General features: G+C 35.7%; 1 protein-coding gene across 6 annotated transcripts in view; it reads right to left on the bottom strand.

The window, feature by feature from the left end:
• GOLGB1 (golgin B1) overlaps positions 1 to 17,183 on the bottom strand; it is a 78,155-nt gene that overhangs the window by 30,482 nt on the left and 30,490 nt on the right. For all 6 annotated transcript variants that reach the window (XR_011529459.1, XR_011529460.1, XM_070583788.1 and 3 more), the window contains 4 exons: positions 15,945 to 16,347; positions 14,788 to 14,903; positions 3,976 to 4,090; positions 832 to 905 (listed from right to left, as the gene is read on the bottom strand). Coding sequence is in view for 4 of the 6 variants with exons in the window: in XM_070583788.1 (XP_070439889.1) it covers positions 832 to 905; positions 3,976 to 4,090; positions 14,788 to 14,903; positions 15,945 to 16,347 (708 nt within the window). In the remaining 2 variants the exon portion in view is untranslated. The remainder of the gene's footprint in view (positions 1 to 831; positions 906 to 3,975; positions 4,091 to 14,787; positions 14,904 to 15,944; positions 16,348 to 17,183) is intronic.

Below are 17,183 nucleotides of genomic sequence, written 5' to 3'. Positions count from 1 at the left end.
CCAGCCCCAGAGTATTATTTTTAATCATTTAAAATTCTTTACTCTCTGTAGTACTTGAATGCAAATTTCTAAAGACCCAAACAGGACACAGTATTAACAGAGGGAAAAAGTTCTTTTATAATTTCTTCATGTCACACTCCTATTTATCCATCCCTACATACATTAACAACCCGATATAGTCAAGGCATCACTTCTGCCAGGAGACTTCAATATATCAACTCCGTTTTTGATCTCTCTTACCTAAGTATTCTTATTTCCTCTTTTCTAACTGTCATGCCACTTCACTCACTCTCTTCCTTCCCTTAGTCATGCCCTCTGCTGCTCCCTACAATATCCACCGAGTTCAGTTAACAATAGAACTTATAATAATCTTAAATCAACAGAATATTAAGCAACCACACATCTCTTATAGTAATTTTCTATAAAAGCATTGTTCTCCAAAGATACCCTTTTTAATATAATCCTAAGTGAAACAATGCCAATTGATGGCAGGGAACTAGAGATTTTTATCTAATCTCTTCACTGAGAAACTTCTGAGATGGGCAAAGAAATCAAGATAAATGACAACCTAGTGTGAGAAATGGGTTATCAAATCCCAAATAAGTGACTAAGGTACTTGTGTTGATTCAGGACAAATAAAAAAAATCCAAATATTCAAAAACAAATGAGAGTAAACGAAAAATAATAACCATTATGACTCTCTTAAATAAATCTCACTTTCTAGGTAATGTAATTCTGTCAACATTAGAAAATTGCAGAAATGTTTAGGTTTGAGGCTACCTCTTCTTGATCTAGTTCATATTCTGGTTATTTTAAGAACACATCACTTACCTCACTGACTTCTCCATGTGCCCCTCCAGTTCTACTCTGAGCCTCCAGGAGAGTAATCTGAGAAGACAGTTTTTCTGAAAGTCACAAAATAAACATCCTTAGAAGACATACGTAGAGTGTTTGAAAAACCAGAGGCATGCTTGTGTGTGAAGCTATTTGAGATGTCTGAAACAACTAAGAGGAAAGAAACAGACAAAGCAGGTTGGGGGAGATAAAAGGCTTATTTTAGTAAGATAAAGAAATTGCAAGAGAAGATGAAAAGATGAGATATAAGATAGAATGGAAAGACTTGTGGTTACCAGAGGTGAGGGGTGGGGAGGGGGAACAGGAGGAAGGTGATCAAAAGCTACAAACTGCCTTATAAGATAAGTAATAGGGATGGAATGCATCGCATGAGACTACAGCTAACACTGCTGTGTGATACACAGGAAAGCTGTTAACTGAGTAAATCCCAAGAGTTCTCATCACAAAGGGAAATTTTTTTTCCTTTATTCTTTTCTCCTTTCTTTTCTTTTTATTGTATGTATATGAGAAGATGAATGTTAGCTGAACAGATTGTGGTAATCATTTCACAATATATGTAAATTGAACCATCATGATGTATACCTTAAACGTATACAGTGATGTATGTTAATTACTTCTTAATAAAACTGTAAAAAAAAAGAAATAATAATAAAAAAGAATGTTACTGGGTGATAGTAACTAACTTGAGTGAAGTATAATAAATAGTGGAAGGCTTTAAAGGAGAAGGATGACAGAGCACGTAATAAGCAGCAGCTATTTCTGTGGCATAATTTGGGACTTCTAGGGCAATAAATTTGCCTTAATTTATCCATAACCCCTACTATGTTCACAATATACATCTTACATTAATACAGTACTTATTATGCCTTCAATGTTGTTTTACACATGTTCATAAAGACCCCAAATTTTAGCACCAGAAGGGAGCTATCCAATCTCCTCAATGACCACATGAGGAAATGAAGAGATGACATGACCTACAGCTAGTGCACAGAGAGCTGGGATCAGAATCCAGTCTTCTGAGTTCTACCCCATGTTCTATCACAATGCATATACCTAAAAAGGGTAGTAGTACCTTGGAAAATAAAAATACTGAGTATAATATGCCCCCAAGGAGTTTATACTCTTTCTGAGATGCTAAGACAGATATACTACAGAAAATAAAAAAGCGTATTTTTTACACTACAGCCAAATGTCTTAGCATGACCTAGATGGGCACTCGTGATTTAACCCCACTTATCTTCCAACCTCCTCTTCTTGCACTGACCCTTTTTTGTTCACTCCACTCCCTAAACACTGGCCTTCTTTCTGTCCACAAACATCAAGTTTATTCATACCTCAGGATATTTCCACTGTTCTTTTCTCTGCCTGGAATGCACTTTGCTCAGCCTTTTTGCAGGGCTGTCTGCCTTTCATCATTCAGGTTTCAAGAGCTCAGAGAGGCCCAGCTTGAACTCTAATGCTGCTTTCCTCTTCCCCCAGGCACATTTTCAGTAATTTGTTTTATTTTTATCCTAATACTTATCACTCTCTGACATTTTCTTATTAAAATACACATTTATGGCCTGTCTTCCCCTCTAATATGTTCAGAGCAGCATCCTCACCAACTAGATTAGTGTCTGGCACATAGGAAAGGCGCCACAGAAATTTATTGAATGAATAAATGAACATTCATGAAACAAATGAATTCAAGACAGTATATAATATGTTAAGACACTTCACAAGATTATTCAAAGAAGAGGAACAGTGGTAGAAATGAAAGTACAAAAGGTAAGTTGAATAGAACGCAACACATAAAGCAAAGGTAACCTATGAGACCAGGCACAAAAACTAATAACTGAAAACTTTAAGTCCAGTCATCCCCACAGAAAAGAACAAAGAGAATGAAACTCACCTAACACCTGTAAACCATAATGAGCTACAAGACAGTGACAAGCATTGTCTGCAAAATAAGCATCATGGATAAGGTCTCAAAGAAGTGCTTTGAGTGGGTTGAATAATGAGCTGAATTTGTGGTGTTCTTTATGGATTAGCAACGGTGGGAAGAGTCTAAAGGTATATAATCCCCAGTTGAGAGCCAAGTGGAACTGTAAAGGGGTTAAGCCGGAAATATTGGGTTTAGAGTTTAAAAAATGGTACAAACTTTACTTGGTATTCATTCTCACTCTTAGAAGATAAAGCATAGTAGTCAGTTAATCCGGGATGAAACAGATCAGTAAAGCATTATTAACTACATGCTACCAAAATCATAAGGTCCTTGTGAAGCAGGTGACAAATGGAAGGAATGTCTTCATTCTTACTAAGTGTTTACACACAGCTCAATACAATAAAATGCTAAGTTTAGTTTAAACAAACAAAACTTTATTTAGCAGCCGCTATTTGCCAGGTGCAATACCAGCTCTTGGCAAAGGTTAATAAAGCAAAGATGAAAAAAAATGGCCCCAGCCCTTGAAGAGCTTACACTTTACCTTTAAAGAGCTTCTGGTATAAAATATAAACATATAAACAAACGATTTTAATACAATGTTAAAAGAATGCAAGGATGTTACAGAAATACAAAAATGCATTTAACTCAACCTTGGAGGATCAGGGTCAACTTCCTAAAAAGATAATGCCCTACTTGAGGCTTGAAAGATGAATAACAATTAGCCAGGTTAACGGAAAGGGATCGGGTTCTAAGCAGTACACAGCATGAGAAAAAACCAACATGGTTTCTACCTTTGAACCTTTATTGATACTGATCTCTGATACCTCATCCCACAAATGTATTACCGGGAATGTCCCTTCTTTCTTCATTTTACCTATTTAAAAATTCATCATCTTATTAAGAACCTATTCAAGCCATATTTCCTAGAAGATTCCTTGACCACTCCAAAATGAATATAATACAGAAATTCTGCAGCATTTATAGGCCATACTGCAAAAGGTTACACTTATGTAAACATAGATATTGTGCTCGAATTGTTTAATGTGTTTTAACCCTATCTTCGATAACTACCAACTCTGCTAAGATCTTTATTATCAGAGAATCAGAGAATCTACACGTTATATACAAATAGTGATAAAAGTAGAGGTACTCGTGGGTTAAGAAGACAGGGAATTATGGTTTTCATTGATACGTACCATTCTCAGCTTTCAGCTCCTCCAGCTCTATAGAACTAAGGAGCAAGGCTCCCTTTTCATTCTCTAGTTCTACCACTCTCTTCTGCAAAAAGGCAATATTCTCCTCAGTGACTGCCTAAATCGTAGAAAGAAACAAATTAATGATTCTCCAGCGAAAAACTCTCATACTAATGCCCAGATAGCCTCCAGTACTTTTGTCTTCTAAAAGTTCTCCAGCCATGAAAATACTTTAAAATTAGCATCTACTCATCTGCCTTGGCAATCTTTAAAGTAATGCTTTTTATCTGAAGATAGAAAATCTTTCACATAAATTTCTAGTTCATTCATTGGCTTTTGAATTTAAGACTGAAGCCGGGATTACAAAGACAGAAATTCCAAGTCTACTGCATAAGAAAGAACATTTTCAGGTCCACAAACAAATAACATTATAAAATTAGATTAATGCCACCTGGTAACAATATCATTCTCCTGAAGGAGACTGCACATGAAGAGAGGCTCCCAAAGAACAGAGGCAAAAGTAATATGTATTCCTTACCAAGGAAGAAGAGTCATAATTGTTTTTTTTCTCTCACACTTAAATTTCTCTCACACTTAATTTATGCATCCATGATGTTTGGTTTTCCTAATGAAATGCAAATATCTAATTATGCTACATCTTTAGTTTTATGTCTTTTTATATGTTTTCCTTCTCCAAGGGGATTATTCTTTATAGTTTTTCTTAAAACTGTATAGAATTTTTGAGCCTTAAGGGTCTTTACAGCTCACCCACCCCAAACCTTCTCTTGATGATTAAAGAAATGGCAAGGGATGAGTGTAAGGGTTTTATGGTTTCTTTCTTGAGAGAAGTTCCCAGTTTGCATTACACAGGGCAAGTGAAACACCAATAGAAAAGCCACAAGTCTTTCTGGCTTGAAGAATGAGAAGACAGACTTTGGGACAAACACAGCTGCCTGAATGTGAGGGAGGCAATCAGAGAGAAGAGAAAAATATTTCAGCAAGGGGGAGCCCTAAATTCTATGTATAAACTTAGCCCAAATCTCTGGCTGAACAATGAACTATGCATTTGCAGGACTGACTTGAGGCAGTCCAGTGAAGACAAAAATAATTGAACTGGGTGGGTACCTACCATGGGCCAGAGTTTGTGGTTTGAGTGCAGATTATCGGCTGACAAAATGTGATCAAAACTCTACAGTGCTCTCTGAGAGGTCAGAAAGAAATAAGGTGAGCCAACAACTGACCAAGCTTAAGGCCTTAAGAGAGTTTCCAGGCTGTGGCCCAAGAAGGGGGAACCCAGGCAGAGCCTGGTGGACTCCCTGAGTTGAGGAGGGAGATCAAAGTGGCTAGAGTTCACAGAACAGAGTAGCAGATAGGAGAGATCTGCATAAAGAGAAAACCCTAGTATAGTACAGAGCATAGTACAGAGCAGCACATGAATATGAGGAAATTATCCAAGGCTATCTGAACTCCCCAAAACTCTCTGAAGAGATTAGAGAACAATATGTGATGCTCACACAGGGCTTGGAAGAGTGCCTATTCCCATAGCCAAATGTGAAAAAACTTACACTTTGTAGGGCATTGGGCAGGGCACTCTGCAAGGTCTTGCCTCAGTAGCAAGGAATGACTGAGCACTTACTGAGACCTGCCTAACAAATCAAAGAAGCAGGATCCAAAAGGACCAACTATTTTCAAGTAGCTTAACTGCATCCCATTAAAAAACTCCAAAATATTTACATGAGTACAAAAATATCCAGCAACCACAATGTCTGGCAACCAATAAAAGATTATTAGGCATGCAAAAAATCAGGAAAATATAATCCATAATGAAGAGAATAATCAATTGAAAATGACCCAGTCCTGATACTGATGTTAGATTGAAAAGATAAGGACATTAAAACAGTTATAATTGCATTCTACATATGCAAAAAGCCAAATAAAAACATGGAAGATATTTTTTAAGCCCAAATTAAACCTCTAGAGAACAAAATACAGTGTTCGAGATAAAAAAATACACTAGATGGAATTAACAACAGATTGAACTTTGCAGAAGATTAGTGAACTTGAAGATAATGAAATAGAAACTTAACAAAATGAAAGAGAGAAAAAAGGATCCAAAACAATTAAAAGAGCATCAGTGAGTTCTAGGAAAACTTCAAGTGATCCAATATATGTGTAACTGGAGTCCCCAAAGGAGGGGAGAGGGTCAGAAAAAATATTTGACTAATTAATGGCAGAAAGTTTTCCAAGTTGATGAAAACTATAAACAGAGATTCAAAAGGTTCAAATGAACTCCAAGCGCAAGAAGTATGAAGAAAACTATGCCAAGATACATCATAATCCAAGTGCTTAAAACCAGTGATAAAATCCTAAAAGTGGGGGCCGGCCCCGTGGCGCAGCGGTTAAGTGCACACGTTCCGCTTTGGTGGCCCGGGGTTCACCAGTTCAGATCCCAGGTACAGACATGGCACTACGCGGCATGCCATGCTGTGGTAGGCATACCACGTATAAAGTGGAGGAAGATGGGTATGGATGTTAGCTCAGGGCCAGTCCTCCTCAGAAAAAAGAGGAGGATTGGCAGCAGTTAGCTCAGGGCTAATCTTCCTCAAAAAAAAAAAAAATCCTGGGGCCGGCCTGTGGCCGAGTGGTTAAGCCTGTGCGCTCCACTGCAGGCAGCCCAGTGTTTTGTTGGTTCGAATCCTGGGCGTGGACATGGCACTGCTCATCGAGCCATGCTGAGGCGGCATCCCACATGCCACAACTAGAAGGACCCACAACTAAGAATATACAACTATGTACCAGCGGACTTTGGGGAGAAAAAGGAAAAAAATTAAATCTTTAAAAAGAAAAAATCCTAAAAGCACCGAGGGCGGGGGGCAGGGGAATGGGGAGGCGGAGACAAAGATGACAGCAGATTTCTTATCAAAAACAAAATGCAAGAAAAAAAGACAGTACAGTAATAGCCTTACAGCACCAGAAGAAAAAAAAAACTATCAATGTAGAATTCGTTAGTCAGCTTGTAAAAATATCTATCAATAACAATGCAGAGACAAAGATGTCTTCAGACATACAAGAGCTTTAAGAACCCATCACCAGCAGAGTTGCACATATACATACACACACACACACACACAGGTTAAAGGAAGTCCTCCGGGTAGAAGGACAGTGATACCAGTTGAAAATATGAAACTTCACCAGAGACTGGCAAACTGTGGAGGTCTTCCGCCTGCTTTTGTAATAAAGTTTTAATGTAACACAGCCACAGCACATTTGTTTCCCTCTGTTCTATGTCTGCTCTTACTCTACAATGGCAGAGTTGAGTAGTTACAACAAAGACCATATTGTCCAAAAGCTGAAAATATTTACTATTTGACCCTTTACAGAAAAAGACTGCCAACTTTTTACCCTAAAGAATGAAAAGTACCAGAAATGGTAACTGCCATGGTAGTTAAGATTTATTTTCTTATTATTTGAGTCTCCTTAAAAGTAACTGATTAAACAAAAATAGAATTTTTAATAACACTTTATGTTTTTTGTTTATAACATATGTATAAGTAAAACAACAATAACATAAATTCCAAGAGCGAAGAAATGCAAGTATATGATTGTAAGGTTCTTATTTGATACATGAAGCATATTATGTGAAGGTAAACCATGATACCCATGTAGACTATACTCCCTAATGCAGCCACTATACAAACAAAACAAAGAATTACGGCTAATAAGCTGAAAAGGAGGAAAAATAGAATCATAAAAAATACTCAGCCAACTTTTTAACAGGAAAGAAAAGTAGAAAAGAATAAGACAACAGTTGGGAAAATAGAAAACAAATAGCAAAGTGAGAATCTTAAAACTATACCAATAACGACACTAATGTAAATGGTCTAAACACTCCAGCTAAAAGGGAGAGATTGACAGATTGGCTAAGAAGGAGGATCAAATTCTATGCTGCATATAAGCAATGTACTTTAAATATAAAGATACAGATAAGTTAAAAATAAAAAATGAAACATCATGCTAACACTAGTCAAAAGAAAAATGGAGTAGCTATATTAATATCAGACAAAAGTACATCTCAGAGCAGAGCATGTCTGCAGGGATAAAGAAAGTCATTTCATAATGATAAATGGGTCACTTAATCAAGACATAAAAATCCTAAATGTTTAAGCCCCCAATAATACAGCTTGAAAATACATGATGCAAAAACTGATAGAACTACAACTAAATCCACAACTATCATCTGAGGCTTCAAAACTCCTCTCAATAATTTGAGAGAACAAGTAGGCAGAAAAGCAGCAAGGATATAGTACACTTCAACAACACTATCAACCAACCTTACACGATTGACATTTATAGAACACTCCAGCCAACAACAGCAGATGACACATTATCTTCAAGTACACATGGAATATTTACCAAAATGGACAATATTGTGGACCATAAAACAGGTCTCAATCAAATTGAAAAGATTCAAGTTTAAAAAGCAGGTGCTCTGACCACAATCAAATTAAATTAAAAATCAGTAACAGAGCCAGCCCCAGTGGTCTAGTGGTTAAGATACAGCTCTCTTACTGCCTGGGCCTGGGTTCGTTTCCTGGTCGTGGAACCAGGCGGCTCACATAGAGAATTAAACTAATAACAAGGATACACAACCAAGCACTGAAGCTTTAAAAAAAATCAGTAACAGAAAGACCTCTAGACATATCACACCCACACATCTGGAAACTAAATAACCTAAGGGTCAAAGAAAAAATCAAAAGCAAAATTAGTATTTTGAACTGAGTGAAAATGAAAACACAACAGAATTTGCGGGATGCTGCTAAAGCAGATTTTAGGGGGAAATTTATAGTAAAAATCTCCATATTAGAAATAAGAAAGGTCTCAAAATAATGGCCTTAGCGTCCACCTTAAGAAGCTAAGAAAAAGAGGAAATCAAATCCAAAATAAACAGAAGAAAGGAAATAATAAAGATCAAAGTAGAAATCAATAAAATAGAAAACAGAGAACAACAGAAAATCAATGAAGCCAAAGCTGGTTTTTCTGACATCAGTAAGGTTGGCAAACCTCTGGGCAGTCTCACCTGAACAGGAAAGAAAATACAAATTACTAATATCAGGAATGGGGGAGGTGACATCACTAAAGATTCTATACATATTAAAGGAATAATTAGGGATTGTTATGAATAACTTTATGCCTATAAATTTGACACTTTAGAAGAAATGGACAAATTCCCTAAAACATATAAAATATCAAAGCTCATTCAAGAAGAAATAGGGGGCTGGCCCCGTGGCCGAGAGGTTAAGTTTGTGTGCTCCGCTTTGGTGGCTTAGTTTCACAGGTTCAGATCCTGGGTGCAGACATGGCACCACTCATTAGGCCACACTGAGGCGGCATCCCACATGCCACAACTAGAAGGACCCACAACTAAAATATACAACTATGTACTGGGGGGATTTAGGGAGAAAAAGCAGGAAAAAAAAAAACGAAATATGTAACCTGAATAGACAGATAGCCACTAAACAATAGAATTTGTACAGAAAAATGCTCCCACAAAGAAAACTCCAGGACTAGATGGCTTCACTGGTGAGTTTTCACAAAACATTTAAGGAAGAAATAATATCAAGTCTACAAAAAATCTTTCAAAAAAACTAAAGAGGAAGGAATATTTCCAATTCATTCTAAAAGGCCAGCATTACTCACATAGATAAAAAGAAAATTACGGACAAACATTCTTTATGAACATAGATGCAAAACTTCAAAACAAAATTCTGACAAATTGAGTCCAACAAAATAGAAGGATAACATATCATTACCAACTGAGTTTTATTCCTGGAACTCTCATACACTGCTGGTGGGAATGCAAAAGGGTAAAACCACTTTAGAAAACAGTCTGGCAGTGTCTTAAATCCTCCCAAATACCTCCCATATGATTCAGGCATTCCACTTCTAGGTATTCACTGAGAGTAAAGCAAGCCTAGGTCCAAATAAAGACTTGTAAAAGAATATTCATGGCTTTATTTGTAATAGCCAAAAACTGTCAACAACCCAACTCTGTCCATCAACAAGTAAATGGATAAACAAATGTGGTATTTGGGTAATAGACAGTGCAAACAAGTGCAGCCACTATGGAAAACAGTATGGAGATTTCTCAAAAAGTTAAAAATAGAAATACCATACAACCCAGCTATCCCACTACTGGGCATTTATCCAAAGAACTTGAAATCAACAACTCAAAGAGACTTATGCACCCCTAGGTTCACTGCAGCATTATTTACAATAACCAAGACATGTAAGCAACCCAAGTGCCCATTGACTCATAATCAATAAAGAAGATGTGGTATATATATACAATGGAATACTACTCAGCCATAAAAAAGACAAATTCATCCCATTTGCAAAAACATGGAGGGACTTTGAGTGTATTATGTTAAGTGAAATAAGCCAGACAGAGAAAGACAAACACCATATGGTTTCACTCCTATGTGGAAGATAAACAAACATAGGAATAAAGAGAATAGATAAGTGATTGCCAGAGGGGAAGAGGGGAGGGCAAAAGGGGTAAAGGGGCACATATGTACAGTGATAGATAAAAACTAGGCTATCGGTGGTGTGCACGATGCAGTCTATACAGAAAATGTATACCTGAAATTACACAATGTTATAAACCAACATGACCTCAATAAAACAAAAAATTAATTAGTTAAAAAAAAAGAAAATGAACACAAATTGAGGAGATATTGGTCAAAGGGTACAAACTTGCAGTTAGAAGATGAATAAATTCTGGAGATCTAATCTAACCAGCATTCTGATTATAGTTAACAATACTGTATATATACTTCAAAGTTGCTAAGAGACTGGATCTTAAATGTTCTCACCACAAAGAAGAAATGATAATTATGTGACCTGATAGAGGTGTTAGCTAATGCTATGGTGGTAATCATACCTCAATATATATATGTATCAAATCAATAAGTTGTACACCTTAAACTTACACAATGTTATATGTCAATTATATCTCAATTTAAAAAAAACAAGAATAGAGATTGGGGTAGGGGGTGGGTACCACTACAGAGCCTATAAGCATTAAAAGGATAAAAAGGGAATATTATAACCAACATATGACAAAAATTTGACATCTTCAGTGAAACAGTCAAAACCTCCAAAAAAATTTAAAAATCCAAACAGACACAAGATGAAAAAGAAAATCTTATTAGCTGTATATCTGTAAAAGAAATTCAAATCATTATCAATTCCTGACCCAGATGGTTCACTAGTAAATTCTTTTAAACACTTAAGAAAGAAATAATACCAATCTTACACAAACTCTTAGAAAATAGAAAAGAACACTTCCCAAGTCATTTTATGAGCCCGGCATAACCCTAACACCAAAATATGACAAAGACACTACAAAACAAAGAGAAGATTATAGACCAATATATCCTTCATGAATATGGATACAAAATTCCTTCACAAAATAGTAGCAAATCAAATTCATTAATATATAAAAAGGATAATACTTTATGACCAAGTAGGGTTTATTTTAACAATGCAGAGTTGGTTTAACATTAAAAAATTAAAGTACTGTACCATATTAACAGAATAAAGAAGAAAACCCATATAATCACTTCAATCAATTAAAAAAAAGCCTTTGACAAAATTCAATACCAATTCTCAACAAACTAGGAATAGAGGAGAATGTCCTCAATCTGATAAAAGACATTTATAGAAAACTTAAAGCTAGTAACAGCTACTGGTAAAATATGGGACATTTTCCTCAAAGATCTGGAACAATGCAAGAAGGCCCAATCCTCCCACTTCTTTTAAATAGTGTAATAGAGATCCTAGCCATTGCACGAAAAAGAAATAAAGGCGTAAAGATTAGAAAGGAGTAAGTAAAACTTATCTCTATTTGCAGATATGATTGTTTATATAGAAAATCCTAAGAAATCCACAAAATGAGACTAGAACAAAAGGAATATTTATCAAGTTCACATAATATAAGGTTAATGAACAAAATTCAATGTATATGTACATATTAGCAGCAAACAGTTGGAAAATGAAATTAGAATAATTCCGTCTACAATAGCATCAAAAGATAAAAAATATTTCGGAATAAATTTTAAAATGTGCACAACTACTCCAAAGAAAACGATAAAACATTGCTGAAAGAAGATCTAAATAAGTGGAGATATACACTATACTCATGGATTGAAAAGTTCAGTAGTGTTAAGAAGTCATTTCTCTCTAAACTCCTCTATAGACTCAACACAATGCCAATTCTAAATCCGATCCAGCTTTTCTTTTTTTAATAGAACTTGAGAAAGTTGATTGCATATTTTCTGTGGAAATGCAAAGGACCTGGAATAATCAAAGCAATCATGAAAAGAAGAACAAAGTAGAGGACTTATATTACCTGACTTCAAGACGAACCAGAAACTACAATAATGAAGACAATGTGATAGTGGCATAAGGAATGACAAATAGATCAATATAATAGAATAGAAAGCTCAGAAATGGATCTATTAATTATTTGATTTTCAACAAGGTACCACAGCAATCCAATGAGGAAAGTAAAATCTTTTCAAGAAATGCTGCTGAAACAATTGGATACACAGGGGAAAAAATAAACCTTGATCCTTATCTCACTCTGCACACAAAAATTTGTTGATGTTCAGAGGTTTGACTGTGAAAGCTAAAACCATAAAGCTTGTGGGAGAAAACAGAGAACATCTTCATGACTTGAGGTTAAGCAAAGGTTTCATAAACATGGCACAGAAAATTATAACCATAAAAATTGATAAATAATAGGCTTTACCAAACTTTAAAATGTCTGCTAATTAAAAGACATGAAGAAAACGAATAGGAGGCAATCCACAGGATAGGTGAAAATACTCACCAAATATATCTGATAATAAATTGGCACTCAGAATATATAAAGAATTCCTACAACTTGATGACAAAAAGACAAAGAACTCAATTTTTAAAATAGGAGAATAAATGAAAAGATACTTTACCAAAAGAAGATAGACAAATAGCCAAGATTCTCAAGAAAAAATGTTCAACATCATTTGTCATCAGAGAAATGCAAATTGAAACCACAAGGAGATACCACTACACACCATTAGAATGGCTAAAATTTTTTAAACTGACATTATCAAATCTTGTTGAAGATGTGGAGCAACTAGAACTCTCATATATTTTATTTTCAAAATAATACAATCACTTTGGAAAAAAAATCTGGCGGTTCCTTATAAAACTAAATATATCCTTATTCCATGGCCCAGAAATTCCTCAACTAGTATTTACTGAAGATAAAATGAAAACATATGTCCAAACAAACACTTGTATGAGATTATTCATAGCAGTTTAATCCATAACAGCCAAAGCATGAAAAAGACCAGGTATCCATCAAAAGGAAATTATAGCACAATCATGCAAAAGGAAAATGGAGTATATTCATAAAATGGAATACTTCTCAGCAATATAAAAGAATAAATTATGATACAGACACCAATATGGATGAATCTCAAAACACGGTGAGTGAAAGAAATTTTACACAAAAGAGCACATATTATATGATTATACTTATATGATGTAAAACAGGCAAAATTAATCTATGGTGAAAAAATAGAACATGGGTCGTCTCTGGAGGGAAAGGCTGGGGTTGACTGCAAAAGGGCATGAGGATACTTTGTGGGGTGATGGTGATATATAATATATCTTGATAGGGATTTGCGTAACACAGGTGTACACTATTGACAAAACTCAATGAATGGCACACAATATTTGTATATATCACGTTTTGTAAATCTTCAAAAGAAAAAAGGCTGAAATATTTAGAGAAAAATGTACTGAAGTCTACAACTAACTATGAAATGTATAAAAAATTAAGATGAATTGGTGGATGGACAAATGGACGGATATTTGATAAAGTAAATATATTAAAATGTTGATATAATCTAGATGGTGGGTATACAGGTGCTCACTATAAAATTTGTTTAATTTTTTGGAATTGCTGAAAAATGCCTTAAAACATTGGAGGAAAAAGTTGAGAATGGTGGAACAGAAGAGATTGGAAAGCCTAGATGCTAGAAACCAGGTAGCAAAAATTTTCATCAGTGCACAGTCCTGTCCAGGAACCATGGGACTCTGCTGGCCAATGTGTCTGTCAGTTTGGAAGGGTATAATCTTATAACAGAGATGAAAGAATCCAGTTATCCCAGCTTGACACTAACCAATTAAGATCATCTAACTCTCCCTGTTCTGATATTCATGCTTAATAAGCAGACTTCTGGTAATTATAATCCAGCTTCCCACAGAGATTTTTATAGGAGGAAGAGAGAATATACTGGCCAATCAACAGCCACTTAGCAATTAAATTTTTTACTGTTAATTAATTAATAGGAGCACTATGATTTCTCTAATACACTTGTAAGTTTGGTTAGACCAAATTGTACACATTAAACCTGATCAAAACTCAATCTACCAAAAACTAAATTCACTTCTCAACTGGGAAAACTGATTATAAGAGCAAAAATAATATTTCATCTCCAATACAGATTTCTAAACCTTGGAATCAGAAAGGCTCCCAAAACCATGGTGCTTATTATCTACTTTTTTCTCATTATTTGTTGAAATACTACGTTAATGTCTTTCATGATTCCTTTCAAATGGAATCACCTCAAAAACAGCTTTTTATCAAGCAGAAAGGACAGAAGGCTTATACGGCGTTCTGGAATAAACTCTCATTTGAACATCCACGTATAGATATAGCAAACACAAAGAGATCATATTCATAAGAATTGCACATTTAATTACCTGAGTGCCCTCATTATAAACATCTGGAAAAGAAGTTTGAGATGCTGTTTCATGTTTTTGCAAGGTTGGTTTATTTAGAAATTGGCTAATTTCTTTGGATTTTTGCTGGAGTTGATCTAAGGAAAACAAAATAAGTAAACATAAATGACTTCTGCCTCAAGTCTGAAACTTAGTGACTTACAATCTTCTAGGAATACAGCGTATGCTGTTTACTCTAGTTCAGTTATCTGAATCAAAATTATGATGCCAATGACAACATTTTTTTTTTTTAACTGTTTACATGCTCTGAAGGACCAAATGGGATCTCAGTAAGGCACTTCCTTCAAAGGTAAGATAAAACAGGACCCGGCACTTTTTAAAAAGTCATTTTTCCTTCCCCCCTTGAAAATGCCTTTAGCACTTTTTATTTTTTTCACTCTTCACTCAAAAGTTATCCCACCCAGATTCTACAGCACAGTTTTAAACATGAACATGGTCCAGCTGAGAGGACAGCGTGCTCATGTAACACACTGTTCCTTTGTAATGCCCCTCAAGGCTTTCTGGTTAATGTTCAGTTCTTCAGTACAGACCTTCAACTTAATTCTAAAATCTTTCCTTTAGATAAATGCCAATCTATTAGAACTAAACTAAATTAGAGGCATATATTACTTTAATAATAAAACATTTTAAAAAATAAGTTTTCTTGAATTCTTAAAGGATAAAAGTTTTCTTTAAAAAGAAGTTTTTGCTTTTTTTCAATTATGAGAAAAGCATTCAGATCCACCTTTAGAAGTAAGGATGACTCCATGCAATGCAGTCTCCCTACCTATGCACCTAAATCTGGCCTGAGTTTTGCACAAATTAATTCGAGTCCTACTCATTTCAGTCACTGAACCCTTCAGACCAGAGTCATGTTTCACATAGCATTCTTTTAAATATTTGACACACCACTATCAATAGTTTCTGGCACTGTAATGACAATTATAATATTAAGCCATATTATAACTTCAGTCAGAGAAAGGAGAAATACAACAGAGTTCAGAAGAGATGACTTTCTTAATCTTTCTATTGATTCAATTGATTTGAACTAATGATGTCATTAACAGATCCCTGAAATTTTGAAGTAGGAGCCACTCAGGTGCTATACAAGTGGGCTTCAAATGCATTCCAATACTGACCTTCCAGCTGTTGAATGGCCTCGGCTGAACGAATTGCTTGTTCACTCTTATCTTGGAGAAGCTTTGAATTTTCATCCTTTAGGGCATCACAGACAGAGTGCAGCTCTTGCTCAGTCTTTTGAAGACTCAAAATGTGGGAGGTCTTCTCTTCCATTTCTGCTTTGTGCTTCTGCTCCAAAGCACTGTACCGGGACTGTAGCTCAGCCTGGGCTTGGCCTGCTTGCTCAAGCTGTTCCAGTACATGATGCATTTCTTCCTGCAGGTTATGGAAGGATAATTTCCTCTCTGCCACTTCAAGTTCCATCTTTTCCATCAGAATCTTAGACTCTTGTCTTTCTGTTTCCACAGTGTTCCTTAAAATATTATGCTCAGCTTCTATCTGCTGTAACTGCTGAGAGAGAATCTAAGAAAAAAAGACAAAAGCCTCATGAGCCATAAATTCATTCCTTCATTTCACTAAGCATAGTGAAGTGCCTCTTCTGGGTGAAGCATGGGGCTAGACACTCAGGACCAAACCTACAATTGCATAAGACACTCTGTTTTTGCTTCTTGATACATTTGACAGTTTGTATTCATATATATATTTATTTGTGTCATCTTTTAATTTCTGTCTCTCCCATTACATAATATGTTCACTAAGGGAAGGGACTGTGTCTGTTTCATTACATTGTCCTCCAGCACTTAGCACAATATATAGCATATTGAGGATATGGTACTCAAAAAATACTAAATGAACAAATGAATGAATGAATGAATCCAGCCCCTACCCTCAAGGAACTCAGGAGTTCAGTGGGAGAGTCACACTTAAACAGATAATTATAATACAAAATGACAGAGGCCATGAGAGAGACGCTTATAAGGTATCAACAGGCACAGAGAAGAAGGAAAATTTGCCAAAAGACACATAAATGTGACTATCTATATAGTAACTATCCATTAAGTGGAACAACTGGGATTTGAACCTATCTGATGACAGCCAGAGATGGCCCTCAGGGTCAGGGTATGGGTTTTGTTAGGATGGGAGATATGGGAACACGTTTCTATGCAAGAAAGAAAGTCCTTCTCATGGAGAGTTGAAAATTAAAAAGAAAGGATGTGACTTTCTCCAGCAGCACACTGCAACCAGATGAACGAGCAGAGAATGTGGACACCAATTCCACATTAGGATTTGGCTACTTGGATGTGATAGGACAGAGACACAGGGAATCCAAGGTGTGGTAAAAGAGTAGCCCAAATGGT

This window comes from Equus przewalskii, chromosome 18 (genome assembly GCF_037783145.1).
Source record: "Equus przewalskii isolate Varuska chromosome 18, EquPr2, whole genome shotgun sequence".
Taxonomy (NCBI): Eukaryota; Metazoa; Chordata; class Mammalia; order Perissodactyla; family Equidae; genus Equus; species Equus przewalskii.
Note: the sequence above shows the minus strand (reverse complement) of the source record. Positions and strands in the feature narration are given on the sequence as shown.